Source organism: Thalassophryne amazonica, chromosome 5 (assembly GCF_902500255.1).
Source record: "Thalassophryne amazonica chromosome 5, fThaAma1.1, whole genome shotgun sequence".
Lineage (NCBI taxonomy): Eukaryota > Metazoa > Chordata > Actinopteri > Batrachoidiformes > Batrachoididae > Thalassophryne > Thalassophryne amazonica.
Genome location: NC_047107.1, coordinates 9,517,117 through 9,532,261, shown reverse-complemented (window position 1 = coordinate 9,532,261; position 15,145 = coordinate 9,517,117). Strand labels below are relative to the sequence as shown.

At 45.0% G+C, this 15,145-nt stretch overlaps 1 protein-coding gene across 1 annotated transcript in view; it reads right to left on the bottom strand.

The window, feature by feature from the left end:
- The window catches only part of gcn1 (GCN1 activator of EIF2AK4), a 194,863-nt gene that overhangs the window by 66,252 nt on the left and 113,466 nt on the right, over positions 1-15,145 (bottom strand). Inside the window, 4 exon segments of the mRNA XM_034169713.1 lie at positions 7,566-7,730; positions 7,882-8,097; positions 12,798-12,915; positions 12,992-13,134. Of these exon segments, the coding sequence (XP_034025604.1) occupies positions 7,566-7,730; positions 7,882-8,097; positions 12,798-12,915; positions 12,992-13,134 (642 nt within the window).

The window sequence follows — 15,145 nt, the reverse complement described above, 5'->3', positions numbered from 1 at the left end:
CTAATACACCTGATACATGTGTCAAATGGTGTACTCATAAAGGTAGTTTATATCATTGTATTTGGGAATGTTCCACCATTCAAGAGTTTTGGAAAGAGATTATTACAGTCCTATCGAAAAGTAGCTAATGAACTTCTTCCTCTGTGTCCTAAACTGTGTATATTTGGAGTTTAGCACTTAGGACGTTTCAGAAAAAGATGGTCATAATGTGTCTTCTTGAAGCCAAATATAAAATTGCACTGGAAGGGGATGATTTTACTGCAGCCCTGTAGCCTGCTATTTCTGTGAATACACATTATATGCCTGTCTGCCGCTTCTCCCCCCTTCTTAAATTTTTTTTTTTCTGGTGTTTTCTCTCATGATAAGCATCTGCTAAAACAATTAAACCATGTCGCTTATGTGGTCTTTTTTTTTTTCTTTTTCTTCTTCCAGTTTGGAATATTGTGTGCTTTAGAGTATTAATGGATGTGCCTTATGTTCTATTGTAGGTGTTGTTTCTATATTTTTTTTGTAGTAAGTGAAAAAGTTAATAAATATATCTGTCAAAAAAAAAAAAGTTGAAAGAGTCACAGTGCCTCATTCATTCATGTCAGCATTTATCACAGACATCAGTCGACTCTTCAGCATTCTACACACGATCAAAATAAATCCCATGATCCAACAAGACAAAAATAAAGTAAAACTAAAAAATGTTAAATTAATCTGTTTGGCCTCATGTGGAGTGGAGAGGCGACAGCGTACGCATGCTTGATGATGTGCTTGTCAATATCTGCGTGTTCTGCCTGCCAAACAAAAAGGTTCTGTTGGCTGTGAAAAACGCAAACCAAACCAGAGTGAAAGAAGAGCTAGCCTAAATATAATTTGTTTCTGATAAAAACATAATAAAACATGCATTTCTTGCCCTTCTTATGTGTTTTATTGCTTTTGATCATTAATAAATTGATAAAATAAAAAATTAGAAAGAACGCATCTGATTGGTTAGAAATTTTATGACGTGTGTGATGACCAAACTCCCGCCTTAACCCTCTGGAGTTGAATGATGCACCCTCGTCAAAAGTCACATGAGCTAATTAAGCAGATGCAGCGCACAATGTGCTCCACTGAGTGTCTGTTTGAATGTGTGTGTGGTGGAGTGTTTTAGCGTGTGTAGTTAGTGTTTGGTGTAGTTTTATTTTTATTTATTTATGTTGTGCATCAAAATAATCAGGTGTCTGGAATAGCGCATCAAGTCACTCACTCTCTCTTTTTTTTTTTTTGAACTGCATGAAGACGATCGAAGCGGGGACCACGTCATCAGAGTCTAAACCAGAGCATGATCAATCTGATGATGAAGTGGACTTTACTGTTCTGGTCTGGGCAAATAAGAGCAGGTGGATTCACCGATCTATGCGCACAGATCTACACAGTGGACCGAACCGCACACTTCTTTTTCCATCGTATCCAGGACTCATGCATTTCTGTTCCAGTGCCAAGTCCTGGAACACAGCAGGGTGGAGACACACACTGCCCCAGCAGTAAGCAGGCTCCAGGGCGGAGAACACAGGATCTCAGGTCGAGACTTCCTCCGCCCAAAGTCCAAAACACCTTTTTCTATTGTTTTTTTTTTTGGCTACTAACAGTCAGGACAATCTGTACCAATACCAATAAAAATGCTACAAAAACAAGGAATTAGGGAAAAACACACATGGATATTGAGGTGGAACATCTGTACAAATTTCTGGAGCTTCTGGTGTGCATTGAACAGGAATTGTTTTTCTGAGTGGTACAAATATAAATTTGTGTGGCATCTTACTGCATGTAAATAGCCACAAAAACGCCTGAAGCATTTCCTACATTTTAATGTGAATTGTTGTATATAACTTTGTTTACATTACATTTTTACATATATTTTGAAATTCACAATTTATATTTACATTCTAAGTATTGAAAAGGTTTGTTAAACCTATTTCATGTTTTGCACAGTAAAAAACTAATTTTTTCTGATCCTAATTTTAGGTTTTGGGGTGAATTTAGGGTCACTGTTTCAATGCTGTATGTCAGAATGAAAGAAAAACTAAGGTCACACAGGTGAGATTATACTGAAAAAAATGACACCAAACAAGGCCAGGTAAACAGTTTTTTAAGGTCAATTATGAAGGTAAAACCAAAAGTAATCAAAATGCCAAAAATAGCCAAGACTCCAGAGGGTTAATGTATCCATATTGAATTCTGTGTGCAAAAGAGGGGGAATGCTGATAAGACGGACTGACAAAAGTTTCACAAAGTACAGGTGCGATCAGCATGACTGTCACAAACAGTTATATGTTTGTCTAAAAAGAGTACGACTCACTCACTTACTGACACAGCCACTAACATGACAGCTACCCACAATTCCTCACTTGTCCCACTGAGAATGGGTCGTAACCAAAAAAAAAAAGTTGTTGAAAGACACTGCAGTCCCAACATTATTTGACTTCAGTAAGTGTGTAAATGAGGGGTGAGCCACAGCCAACAAGAGCCCTGGAAACAGGACATAAATTCAAATATTAAAACATTATTAACCGAACGTGAGGTCTGTACAGGGAAATATCAGACTGACGTGTTGTCAGTACAGACAGAGTGTCCGCGAAGACCCGGATGCGTTACTTAGCAGCTCCGATCTCTATGCAGGTGTTAATATAGAAAAGAACAGTTTCTGTATACTGCTGAAGATCCAAATGTTTAAACATCTGGTTCTTTGACATTTTGGACAATGACATAAGAGCAGTTCTGCTAATCTGCTAATCCGCTAACTTTTTTGGTTAGCGGATTAGCTTTTCAGATAACTTCAAAAACCATCAGCAGACCGATTAGCTTCTGCTAAATTTAGTTCCTCTAACTTTTAGTCCGCTAACACTTTTTTGCTGGCATGGTTAGTAAAGCCCAACAGTCAAAAACATTTGTAAACCCTAAAATCATACATGTGTGTTCTCTGTCTGCTATGTGTTTTGCAGTAGTCAGGCAGCTGGAGGAGCTGAGCTCAACTCTTACCTCAGGATTTATAAACCAAATTAATCCCAGATACTTTATCTAGCATTAATGTCAACTCCTGTCATTTTACAATGTGAAAATATAACACATACCATCCATCCATCCATCCATTTCTTCCGCTTTATCCGGACTGGGTCGTCGGGGCAGCAGGCTCAAGCAAAGCCGCCCAGACCTCCTGATCCACACACACCTCCCCCAGCTCCTCCCCGGGGGAACCCCAAGGCGTTCCTAAGCAGTTGAGAGATGTAGTCCCTCCAGCGTGTCCTGGGTCTTCCCCGGGGCCTCCTCCCAGTGGGACGTGCCCGGAACACCTCTCCAGCGAGGCGTCCAGGGGGCATCCGGAAAAGATGCCTGAGCCACCTCAACTGACTCCTTTCGACGTGGAGGAGCAGCGGCTCGACTCCGAGCTCCTCACCCTATCTCTAAGGGAGCGCCCAGCCACCCTGTGGAGGAAACTCATCTCAGCCGCTTGTACTCACGATCTCGTTCTTTCGGTCATGAGCCAAATCTCATGACCATAGGTGAGAATCGGAACGTAGATCGATCGGTAAATCGAGAGTTTTGCCCCCCTACTCAGCTCTCTCTTCACCACGATGGTACGATACAGCGACCGCATCACTGCAGACGCTGCACCGATCCGTCTATCAATCTCATGCTCCATCCGTCCCTCACTCGTGAACAAGACCCCGAGATACTTAAACTCCTCCACTTGAGGCAAGGACACTCCACCGACCTAAAGAGGGCAAAGCACCTTTTTCCGGTCGAGAACCATGGCCTCGGATTTGGAGGTGCTGATTTCCATCTCGGACGCTTAACATTCGGCTGCAAACCGCCCCAGTGCACGCTGAAGGTCCTGATTTGACGAAGCCAACAGAACCACATCGTCCGCAAACAGCAGAGACGAGATTCTGTGGTTCCCAAACCAGACCCCCACTACACCCTGGCTGCGCCTAGAAATTCTGTCCATAAAAATAATGAACAAAACCAGTGACAAAGGGCAGCCCTGGCAGAGGCCAACGTGCACTGGAAACAGGTTTGACTTACTACCGGCAATGCGAACCAAGCTCCTGCTGCGGTCGTACAGGGACCGGATAGCCCTTAGCAAAGGACCCCGGACCCCGTACTCTCGGAGCACTCCCCACAGGTGCCCCGAGGGACACGGTCGAATGCCTTCTCCAGATCCACAAAACACGTGGACTTGTTGGGCAAACTCCCATGAACCCTCGAGCACCCGATGGAGCGTGTAGAGCTGGTCCAGTGTGCCCCGACCAGGACGAAAACCACACTGCTCCTCCTGATCCGAGGTTCGACCATCGGTCGAATCTCCTCTCCAGTACTCTGGAATAGACCTTACCGGGGAGGCTGAGGAGTGTGATCCCCCTATAGTTGGAACACACCCTCCGGTCCCCCTTCTTAATCAGAGGGACCACCACCCCGGTCTGCCAATCCAGAGGCACTGTCCCCGATCGCCACGCGATGTTGCAGAGGCGTGTCAGCCAAGACAGCCCCACAACATCCAGAGACTTAAGGTACTGAGGACGGATTTCATCGGCCTGGGTAATGGATGAGTCCGCCTCCGAGTCCCCAGTCTCTGCTTCCTCTTCGGAAGACGTGACGATGGGATTGAGGAGATCCTCGAAGTACTCCTTCCACCGCCCGACAACATCCCCAGTCAGGGTCAACATCTCCCCACCCGCACCGTAAACAGTGCTGGTGGAGAGCTGCTTCCGCCTCCTGAGGCGTCGGACGGCTTGCCAGAATATCTTCGAGGCCGACTGACAGTCCTCCTCCATAGCCTCCCCGAACTCCTCCCAGACCTGAGTTTTTGCCTCTGCGACCGCATGGGCTGCGGCACGCTTGGCCTGCCGGTACCTGTCAGCTGCCTCTGGGGTCCCACCTACCAACAAAGATAAGTAGGACTCCTTCAGCTTGACGGCATCCCTTACTTCCGCTGTCCACCACCGGGTTCGGGGATTGCCGCCGCAACAGGCACCAGAGACCTTGCGACCACAGCTACGAGCAGCCACATCGACAATGGAGGTGGAGAACATGGTCCACTCAGACTCCATGTCTCCAACCTCCCCCGGGATCTGGGAGAAGCTCTCCCGGAGGTGGGAGTTGAAGACCTCGGTGACAGAGGGTTCCGCCAGTCGTTCCCAGCAGACCCTCACGATACGTTTGGGCCTGCCAGGTCTGACCGGCTTCCTACCCTCCCAGCGGATCCAACTCACCACCAGGTGATGATCAGTCGACAGCTCTGCCCTTCTCTTCACTCGAGTGTCCGAGACACGTGGCCAAAGATCAGATGATACGACTACAAAGTCGATCATCGACCTCCGGCTCAGAGTGTCCTGGTGCCACGTGCACTTATGGACACCCTTGTGCTCGAACATGGTGTTCGTGATGGACAAACTGTGACTAGCACAGAAGTCCAACATCTGAACACCACTCGGGTTCAGATCGGGGAGGCCGTGCTTCCCGATCACCCCCCTCCAGGTCTCACTGTCGCCGCCCACGTGGGCGTTGAAATCCCCCAGGAGAACAATGGAGTCCCCAGGTGGAGCGCTATCTAGTACCCCTCCCAGGGACTCCAGGAAGGTCGGGTACTCTGCACTGCTGCTCGGCCCGTAGGCCGAGACAATGGTGAGAGACCTGTCCCCGACCCGAAGGCGTAGGGACGCGACCCTCTCGTTCACCGGAGTGAACTCCAACACTTGGCAACTGAGCTGGGAAGCAATAAACAATGCGACCCCAGCTCTCCGCCTCTCCCGTGGGCGATGGCAGAAAAATGAAGCGTCCAGCCCCGCTCCAGGAGTTGAGTACCAGAGCCCAAGCTGTGCATGGAGGTAAGCCCGACTATCTCTAGTCAGTATCTCTCAACCTCCCGCACAAGCTCAGGCTCCTTCCCCCCTAGCGAGGTGACATTCCACGTCCCAACAGCCAGGGGCTGTGAGCATGGACCGGGCCGCCGGGCCACCTGCCTTCGACCGCCACCCAATCCTCTCTGCACCCGACCCCCATGGCCCCCTCTGCAGGTGGTGAACCCACAGGAGGGCGGGCCCACGTCACTCTTTCGGGCTGAGCCCGGCTGGGCCCCATGGGCTAAGGCCCGACCACCAGGCACTCGCACGCGAGCCCCAACCCCAGGCCTGGCTCCAGGGTGGGACCCCGGCTCCGCCATACCAGGCGACGTCACGGTCCTTGATCTTTTACAGGTCATGGAGGTTCTGAACTGCCCTTAGTCTGACCCGTCACCTAGGACCTGTTTGCCTTGGGAGACCCTACAGGGAGCACAAAGCCCCCGACAACATAGCTCCTAGGATCATCCGGGTACGCAAACTCCCCCACCACGATAAGGTGGCAGCTAGAGGGAGAGCATATAACACATATCTTTTCATTTTAAAATAATGCGCTAATTCTGAAGGTTTGAACATCAACACACGCAGGTACCAAAAGGCATTATGGGAACAAAAGCCTCTGCCCATCACTGGTTGGTTGACTTATTTATTTGTAAAAACCAACACACAAATTACTGTAACGTGTGTGTTGGTTTTTACAAATAAATGTGTATTTGTAAATATGTCATTTTTTTCATTTGTAAAAAAAGGCATTTGCAAAACTGAAAATTCAGTTTAAGTGCGATTTTAGTGCAACAAATAGCGACCATGTGATATTTGGTCAGACACTATTCACAATGCCATCCAGTAGATGGCAGTGTTCCATGCATTTTGACTCATCAAGTAGATAGGTCAATATGCATACAACACTGGAGTCAATACTGTTAATTAGCAGTTAGCTGTAGCTGCTGCTAAATATTTTAGTGGTTTATCGTGATAAAAGTTAACTTTTCAGTTCGTGGATTAGTGGTTATCGAAGCTAACTTTTTGGTTAGCTGTGCCCTCCACTGCCTAAGAGTCACAGCGCCTCATTCATTAATGTCATGTCAGTGTTTGTCACAGCCATCAGTCGACTCTTCCTGTGATGAAAATAAATCCGATGACCCACCAAGACAAAAAAAAAAAAATCTAAAAAATGTTAAATGACTGTTTGGCGTCCGTGTAAGAAGTGAAAGAGGTGCAGAGCTTTTGGCTTCTTACTGTGTTGTAAACACATTACCCCTCACGTTCACATCACACTTCTGGTTTGAATACAGCACCTCTAGCAGCTATTTATTTTTAGCGAATTTGTTTAATGTAACAATTATTTATAGAAAATGTGAATTTTGAAAAAACCTGAATTTTGAAAACCAAAAATTTAAAAATTACTTTAACACTTAGAATGGCACTATTATGCAAAAAATTTTACAAGAGGTCCCTTTTAAGTGTTCCGATACCAATACAATACCATGCATTACCGACCCGGACCACTTGGTGGAAATGTAGCTGTCAGCACATGCTGGCTAAATCATGAAGGTGTGACAGCTGCAAAACTTGGTCAATGTATCTAGCGCATTCGGGGCATTTTTCATATGTTGGCATATGCTGGCTAAATTGTCAAGGTGTGACAGGGCCCTTAGCTGCAGCACTGCATGTTTTTGGAGTGTCTGTGTGACTGACCGCATCTTTACTAGTGGACTTCATGATCTCGCTGAGACCGATGCAGACGCCTTGTCGCTCATCACTTTTGTCAGAGCGCAGCCCCTCCTCCAAGATGGGAATGATCTCTGGCAGAATCTTCTCTCCCAGCTTCCTAACCAGATCACCCAACGTCCTGGCAGCAATCTGAAACAGCAGCAACCGTTCAGCACAGACATGCTACATTCACTGCAAAGACTATGCAGGATGTAAACCTGGGAAAACGTGGGTTGTTCTTTGGTTTTTGTAAACGGGGGTTTAAAATACAGACGACACAAATTCACACAAAAACTCGTACCGTTCTTTTGTCAGGGCATGTGGAGGCCAAGAAGCCGAGCAGCAGGGTAAACAGGGTTGGGAGGATTTCTCGTAGAGTTCGGGGGGTGTTTGACACAACAATTTTCCAGACGTGTAGGGAAGCCTGCCGGACCACCAGCTGGGTGTCAGAACGACCCATGTAGAGGCCCGAGAGCACACGATTACGCCGTTCAGCGCCAAGAGCTGCAATAATGGCCTAAAAGAGAAAGAGTGAACCTTAGCAACCACTCAAATATCAGTATGACCCATAAACATCAAGAGTAATAACCAGGACTAAGTTAGGCTGACAGGAAAGCAGCGAGCACAAACTGCCATCGGCAAAGGCCAGGGTAAGAGAGACAGGTCAAATCTGCATTTCTGAAATATAGTTCAAAATGTTATTACAGGCACCAACAACAAAGCTGCATAAGGAAGAGTGCTATGAAAAGCTGCTCTTTCAAGATCATTTTTACAAAACAACCTTAAAATGTCAAGTACATGTTACTGGTGGCTTTACTTTGGTTTAAGCCCTGTACCATGATTCCACAATTAGGGGCCGTACTGATTTACTCCATTATTAAAGGTCAAGGTTAAATGGGTAACCATTCAAGCACTGAGCCATATCCGAGCTACTAGTCACACGCAGGTTACTCTGTAATCAGCAGGTGCCCACGGAACGGGTGGGTGCTGTAAGATTTGTCAAAAAATCCTGCAGGTGTGGATGGGTGGGTCAAAAAGCAAGGCAGAGTTCCCACTCAAGCACTGTGTCCATATAGTGCTTTTTTCTGAGCGGCAGCATCTTTCTTTCAATTGGTCTCCATGAGTACGAACATATGCAGCCACATGCAGCCAGTGAAGAAGAAGAAGAAGAAGAAGAAGAAGAAGAAAAAAAAACCACCCAGTGTTTTTTTTTTCAGAGCAATCCACTTTTGCTTGAAGCATTTGCACACGGCATTTCAAGGCATTGTGACAGCACTGCAGTGCCTTTTCAAGGCAGGCAACCAATCACACAGGAAAAAAAAAAATTCCCGTGTCACGTGTGGTTTATTTTGATACTTGTTTTGTGGTTCCTGGTTGTGTTGTTCTTCAGTTAGAACATTCTTCTGTGTTCTTCAATTTACTTTTCAGTGACAGGAATTTCCTCTCTTTGCTGGTGTACCTTTCGTTCGTTCCCTCAAATCCTTGTTTGTACCAAAGTGTCCATACATTGTAAAATGTGCATTAAATAAGAATATATTCTACCTCTGTGGTATGGCTATCATCACAACACAGACCCAACGGCTCTCCCAACCCCTCACAGATCAGATTTGGGTACTTAATCGGCGCATATTTTTGCAGGTCAGGTGGTGCAGATTGGTTCTTATGATGAGTCAGGTGGGTACAGGTGTTAATTCTAGTACTGCCAGTCGTGGATATATAGTGGATCACTCTGCATTACACTCTCTGCCGGTCTTCTAAATATCGCTCCCCGGAGAAACTTTCATTGGCCCCCGGTCCGCTATATTTAGCGTTGGGACCCTCAGAACCAGCATTATGACAAAAGAACCTCAAGGATTAGTTGAAGCCTGACCCTCAAGCGCACGTCAGACTTCTAGGTCTAATGCTGGTTTTGCATTGGTTAGACAAGTCTCTCCCTCAATATAGGGGGTTGTTCGACCGCCTGCGTGACAACAGAGAAAGCGATTGAATCATGCCGCTGACTGCAAATACTGTTGTTGATGTAGATAGCATACTTGACAAAGTAGAACTAGAGAATAGGGACTTATTCAGGGAAATCATTATGACAGAAGATTCTGATGATGAGTTCCTGGGTTTCGAGTCAGATGACCTGGAAGATGACAAATTGGAGCCTTCAGAGATGTAAACTGGACAAGTGGCATTTTGGACCAGCAAATACATTCCAGTTCACAGGGGAAGGGCCAAAAATCAACATGACAATGTTCAATGTAATGTTGGACTGTGTATTGATCCGTGCTTCAGGTTATTCCACAAAAACAAAGAACATAAACTATCTGAGCAGAGGCTCACGGCCAGGAGTGGTGCTGGAGAGAAGGATGCCGACTGATCCAGTTGTCATTTTGGAGCTCATTCCAAACCCCACAACTGCCCTTTTCAGGGCCACCCAAATCCACAAGATAATTGCAGAGTCCTTGCAAATTGTACAGTTGTATGCAAATGTTTGGGCACCCCTGATAATTTCATGATTTCCCTTTATAAATCACTGGTTGTCTGGATCAGAAATTTCAGTTAAATATATCATATATCAGATGAACACACTGATATTTGAGAAGTGAAATGAAGTTTCTAGTATTTACAGAAAGTGTGCAATAATTATTTAAACAAAATTAGGCAGGTGCATAAATTTGGGCACCCTTGTCATTTTATTGAATACATTTAGCACTAATTATTGGAACACAAAATTGGTTTGGTAAGCTCACTGACCCTTGACCTCCTTACACAGGTGAATCCAATCATGAGAAAGGGTATTTAAGGTGGCTATTTACAAATGTTTCTCCTCGTTGCATCTCTTTTAATGGGTGGCAACATGGGAGCCTCTAAACAACTCTCAAATGACCTGAAAACAAAGATTGTTCAACATCATGGTTTAGGGGAAGGATACAAAAAGCTATCTCAGAGATTTCAGCTGTCAGTGTCCACTGTGAGGACCATAGTGAAGAAATGGAAGACCACAGGCACAGTACTAGTTAAGGCCTGAAGTGGCAGGCCAAGAAATATCTCAGATAAAGTGAAGCGAAGGATGGTGAGAACAGTCACAGTCAACTCACAGACCTGCTCCAAAGACCTACAACATGATCTTGCTGCAGATAGTGTCTCTGTGCATCGTTCAACTATACAGCACACTCTGCACAAAGAGATGCTGTATGATGCTGTAATGCAGAGTAATGAGGTATGCTAAAGCACATTTGGACAAGCCAGCTTCATTCTGAAATAAGGTGCTGTGGCTGATGAATCTAAAATTGAGTTATTTGGGCATAACAAGGGGCGGTATGCATGGCTGAAAAAGAACACAGCAATCCAAGAAAAACTCTTTCTACCTACAGTAAAATTTGGAGGTGGTTCCATCATGCTGTGTGGTGGCTGTGTGGCCAGTGCAGGTACTGGGAATCTTGTTAAAGTTGAGGGTCACATGGATTCCAGTCAATATCAGGAGGTTCTTGAGAACAATGTTCATGAATCAGTATCAAAGTTGAAGTTGCGCCGGGGCTGGATCTTTCAACAAGACAACAACCCTAAACACTGCTGAAAATCTAAGGCATTCGTACACAGGAACAAGTACAACGTTCCGAATGGCCATCTCAGTCTCCAGACCTGAATATTACTGAAAATCTGTGTTGTGATTTTAAGTGGGCTGTCCATGCTCGGAAACCAACAAACCTGAGATGTTTTGTAAAGAAGAACAGTCCAAAATACCTTCAACTAGAATCCAGACTCTCACTGGAAGCTATAGGAAGCGTTTAGAAGTTGTTGTTTTTTGTACTAAATATTGATGTATTTTTTCTGTTGGGATGCCCAATTTATGCACCTGCCTAATTTTGATTAAAGAATTATTGCACACTTTCTGTAAATCCTATAAACTTCATTGGAAATCATGAGGGGTGCCCAAACATTTACATACCACAGTATACCTGGTTGGATAATGACATCACTCATATTTCAGGATGGTATTCTCGAAGGGTAAGTCATATTCTTCTATATATGCATGAGGGTTCTCCAATTTCACCCTATCAGGATGATTTTTGAATAGGACTATAGAGATCACTATTGCATTCTACATTCTTTATGCTAATGACTTATTATGACTTTAATATGGGTATTGTGTCTTACAGTGGGGAGATTTGGCTGTTTTCAATGCACATATTAACATTTTGTTTGTTTAGTGCATAATAATAAACATCTCAATGCACTTACAATAAAATAAAAATAAAATTAAATCACATACATAACTAAAATGATAAAATATAATATTAGCTTAAAATGCTTGTTTAAAATAATATAACTTTAAATGTCTCTTAAAATTGTCCAAATTTAGGGTTTTAATGTCACTGGGTAGAGAGTTCCACATATGTAGCGCAGCGTGTGTGAAAGCTCGGGTCCCAACCTGAGTTCGACATCTCTCATATACTTTCACTTTGTTGTAATACAACCTGGCACACAGACAGGCTTGGGAGGATTAACATGCCGGCATGAGGAAGGGGGCCTACTGATAAACCAGCGGTCAAAAACATTTTTTAACCTACTTGCACTGGTGCTAGTAACAAAAAAATTACTTGCACCAAAAAAAAGTTACTGAACAACCAAAAGTCAGTCTTATATCAACCTTAAAACTCCTCCTCTGATGTTGTCAGACTATTCCTCTCTGCGGAGGAGTTTGAGAGGAGAGCAGCCAGCAGCGGCAGACAGTTTTTTTTGTTTGTTTTTTTCCCCCCCACATGCGCGCACGAACGAATCGTCTGTGAAGATTATTTTATTTATTAACTACACAGATGTATAATAAAATAAATGGTGACTGGTTTATAACACAATTATGATGGAGTTTGAGGGGAGAGAGAGCGAGGAACCGCAGCGGCAGCCAGTTTTTTTTTCACGTGCGTGCGTGAACTAATCGTCTGTGAAGATAATTCTATTAACTACACACATGTATAATAAAACAAATGGTGACTAGTTTATAACACAATGATGACAGAGTTTGAGGGAAGAGAAAGTTTTTTTTTTCTTTTCTTTGTTTACATGTGCACACGCGAACGGGACAGGAGGTCCTCGAACTGGAGCTCCTGCAGCCCCTGCAGCAAATAATGACGAGCACGGTGACACACTGCACAAATGTGGTTTCTATAAAATGTACACATTATTTCTTGAAATATGTTAATATAAAATAAATAAATAAAAAATACAAACTTTATTAGATGCAGCTGTTCCAAAGTTGTCATCCTCCGAGGCTGTCTCTGTGGTCATCTTTCCTGTCACACCAGAGATATGGAAGAGGAGATCTCCAAGCAGCTGCACAGAGCTGAATCTGGAAATCAACAGCAGCACAACATGAATGTTCCTGTCATTCAAACACAAGCATATAGCTGTGTATGAGGACTGACCTGATCCGCCACAGATCATCAAACAGGCCTTGTTCCAGTTCTGGAAGCAGCAGTGCGATGGCAGTCTCAGCATACATGCTGATGATTCGCTGGCCGGCTCGTAGCGCAGTGTCTCGCACGTACTCATTCTCGTCAGCCAGAGCCTGGTGGGTGATATGGAGAGTGTCGGTGCTACACAACCAGAGGAAAACGTGAGGAGCAAAATGTTTGACAATTTATTTACCTTTTTGTCAAGACTCATCTAACAAGCCCTTAGACCTTCAAGATGTTCTATATTTTCTATGTTATATATAATTTCCCACGTCAAAAGAACGGCATGTCATTTATTTTAAGATCCAGGTTCAAAACTCACACTTTGGAACAAAGCTTAGCACTGCCCATCAAAAACACAGCAGTCCCTGTAACTCTGAATGAGACGCACAGTGATGTGTGTAGCCCACACCTCAGAGCATTGTTAGATCTACAACACAGAACACTCAACACTCACCACAAATGACAACTGGGTATGGTGAATTGAGTCCACAATGTCTATTACATATTGAATTATGTCTGCTACATACATCCTCCAAGAATTTATCATAAGCAAAAATAACTAATGTCATCGAGGGGGCAGGCAAACAACCTGGAGACACTGTGGCGTAAGTCAGTGGCAAGGAGATCCAAGGCCTCCACTGTGTGGGCCTGGGCTGAGTAGGAGGTCGTGCTCATAGAGGAGGACGGGCAAGACCCATGGGTCTGTCCAGATCCAGATGGGCTGGCTTGAGGCAGTCGACCAAAATGTGATCGGCTTTATCGGCTATGTCAACCACAAAATTTTTGTCCCCCCTGTCATCAATATATGAAACAGGCTATCACATAGGGATGCTACAACGGTCCCCTGTGTGCATCATGATGACTGAAATACATCTTCTGCTGACTGCAGATATGACGGAGTGTTGGAGGACAAAAGGCCATGCTGTGAACCAGGCATGGGTGCGAAAAGCCTAACCTTGTCCTGAAGCACAATCCGTTGGTGGGCAGCTGACCAGGGGGGTGGTGGTGTCATGAATGAACTCTCCTAGGACCCACAATGGCTGGTCACAAACCAACGCCACAGACAAGAAGTGGAGGTCCTCCTCAGGGACAGTTTATAGGCCCAGCATGGCCCACAGGAGTCTGTCCACCCAACTGCCACCTGTTAGGCTGGCCTAGAGAGGCCTTCATAGAGTGATGAAAGCGCACACAGTCCATTAACCTGGTGGCAATATGCGGTGGTGCAGTGGAGCTTCACACCCAGGCTGTCTGCAACGGCATTCCAGAGCTCAGACATAAACTGTGAGCGCCTGTCAGCAGAGAGGTCAGATAGAGTGCCAAATCGTGAGGCGGTAAGGTGGTGTGTGAAACACAGGGAGGAGGGTAGGAGGCCCATGAGGTCTACATTAACATAGTCAAATCTCCGCTCAGGCACAGGGAAGTGTGCCGGGGAATTTTAGAGTAGCAGTGGATCTTGGAATGCTGACACTCTCCAAAAAGTCCCTGTCCCTCACATCCTTCTTGAGCCCGTGCCAGACAAACTTGGCTGCCACCAATTTTTGGGATGGTTTTCTACCTGGGTCCAGTGGAGATGTTGCAAAGCAGCATGGTGTCACCCTCACTGAAAGAGATCTCTGTGAACTGCATTCCAATGGCAGCAGACCTGATGTTGGATGGATCAAATCAGCCCCATCCCAATTTTATTATAGCATTTTCAATGCTGTGGGTCAGCAATGCCTATTCACCTGCATCAAATAACACCCAAAATGTTGTGCAGTGCACATTTATTTGACCATCTTGCTGTTTTTTTTTTTTATTTAAAAGTTATCATATAAAGTAACAACACACACTGTAGTGTACACATGTGCAACATGGAGATCCTGTCCATTGTTAAACTAGCCCGCAGAGAAACACTGTGTGGACCCCTGTCCGAGCATGCAGGTTGACCAATCTTGCAAGAGGAAGACTTCTGCCATTGAAGAAAAACTGTGGACAACATTGGTCAATTGCCTTATATTAAAATCAATTATTTGTTGCACTTCGTTCAATTGATCTTTGTTGTTTTTAGTATGGCCTAAGCCGTATGGCCCTCTGAGGGATTTTTTTGACAGGTGCAATTTATACTCCAGTATGATTTATACT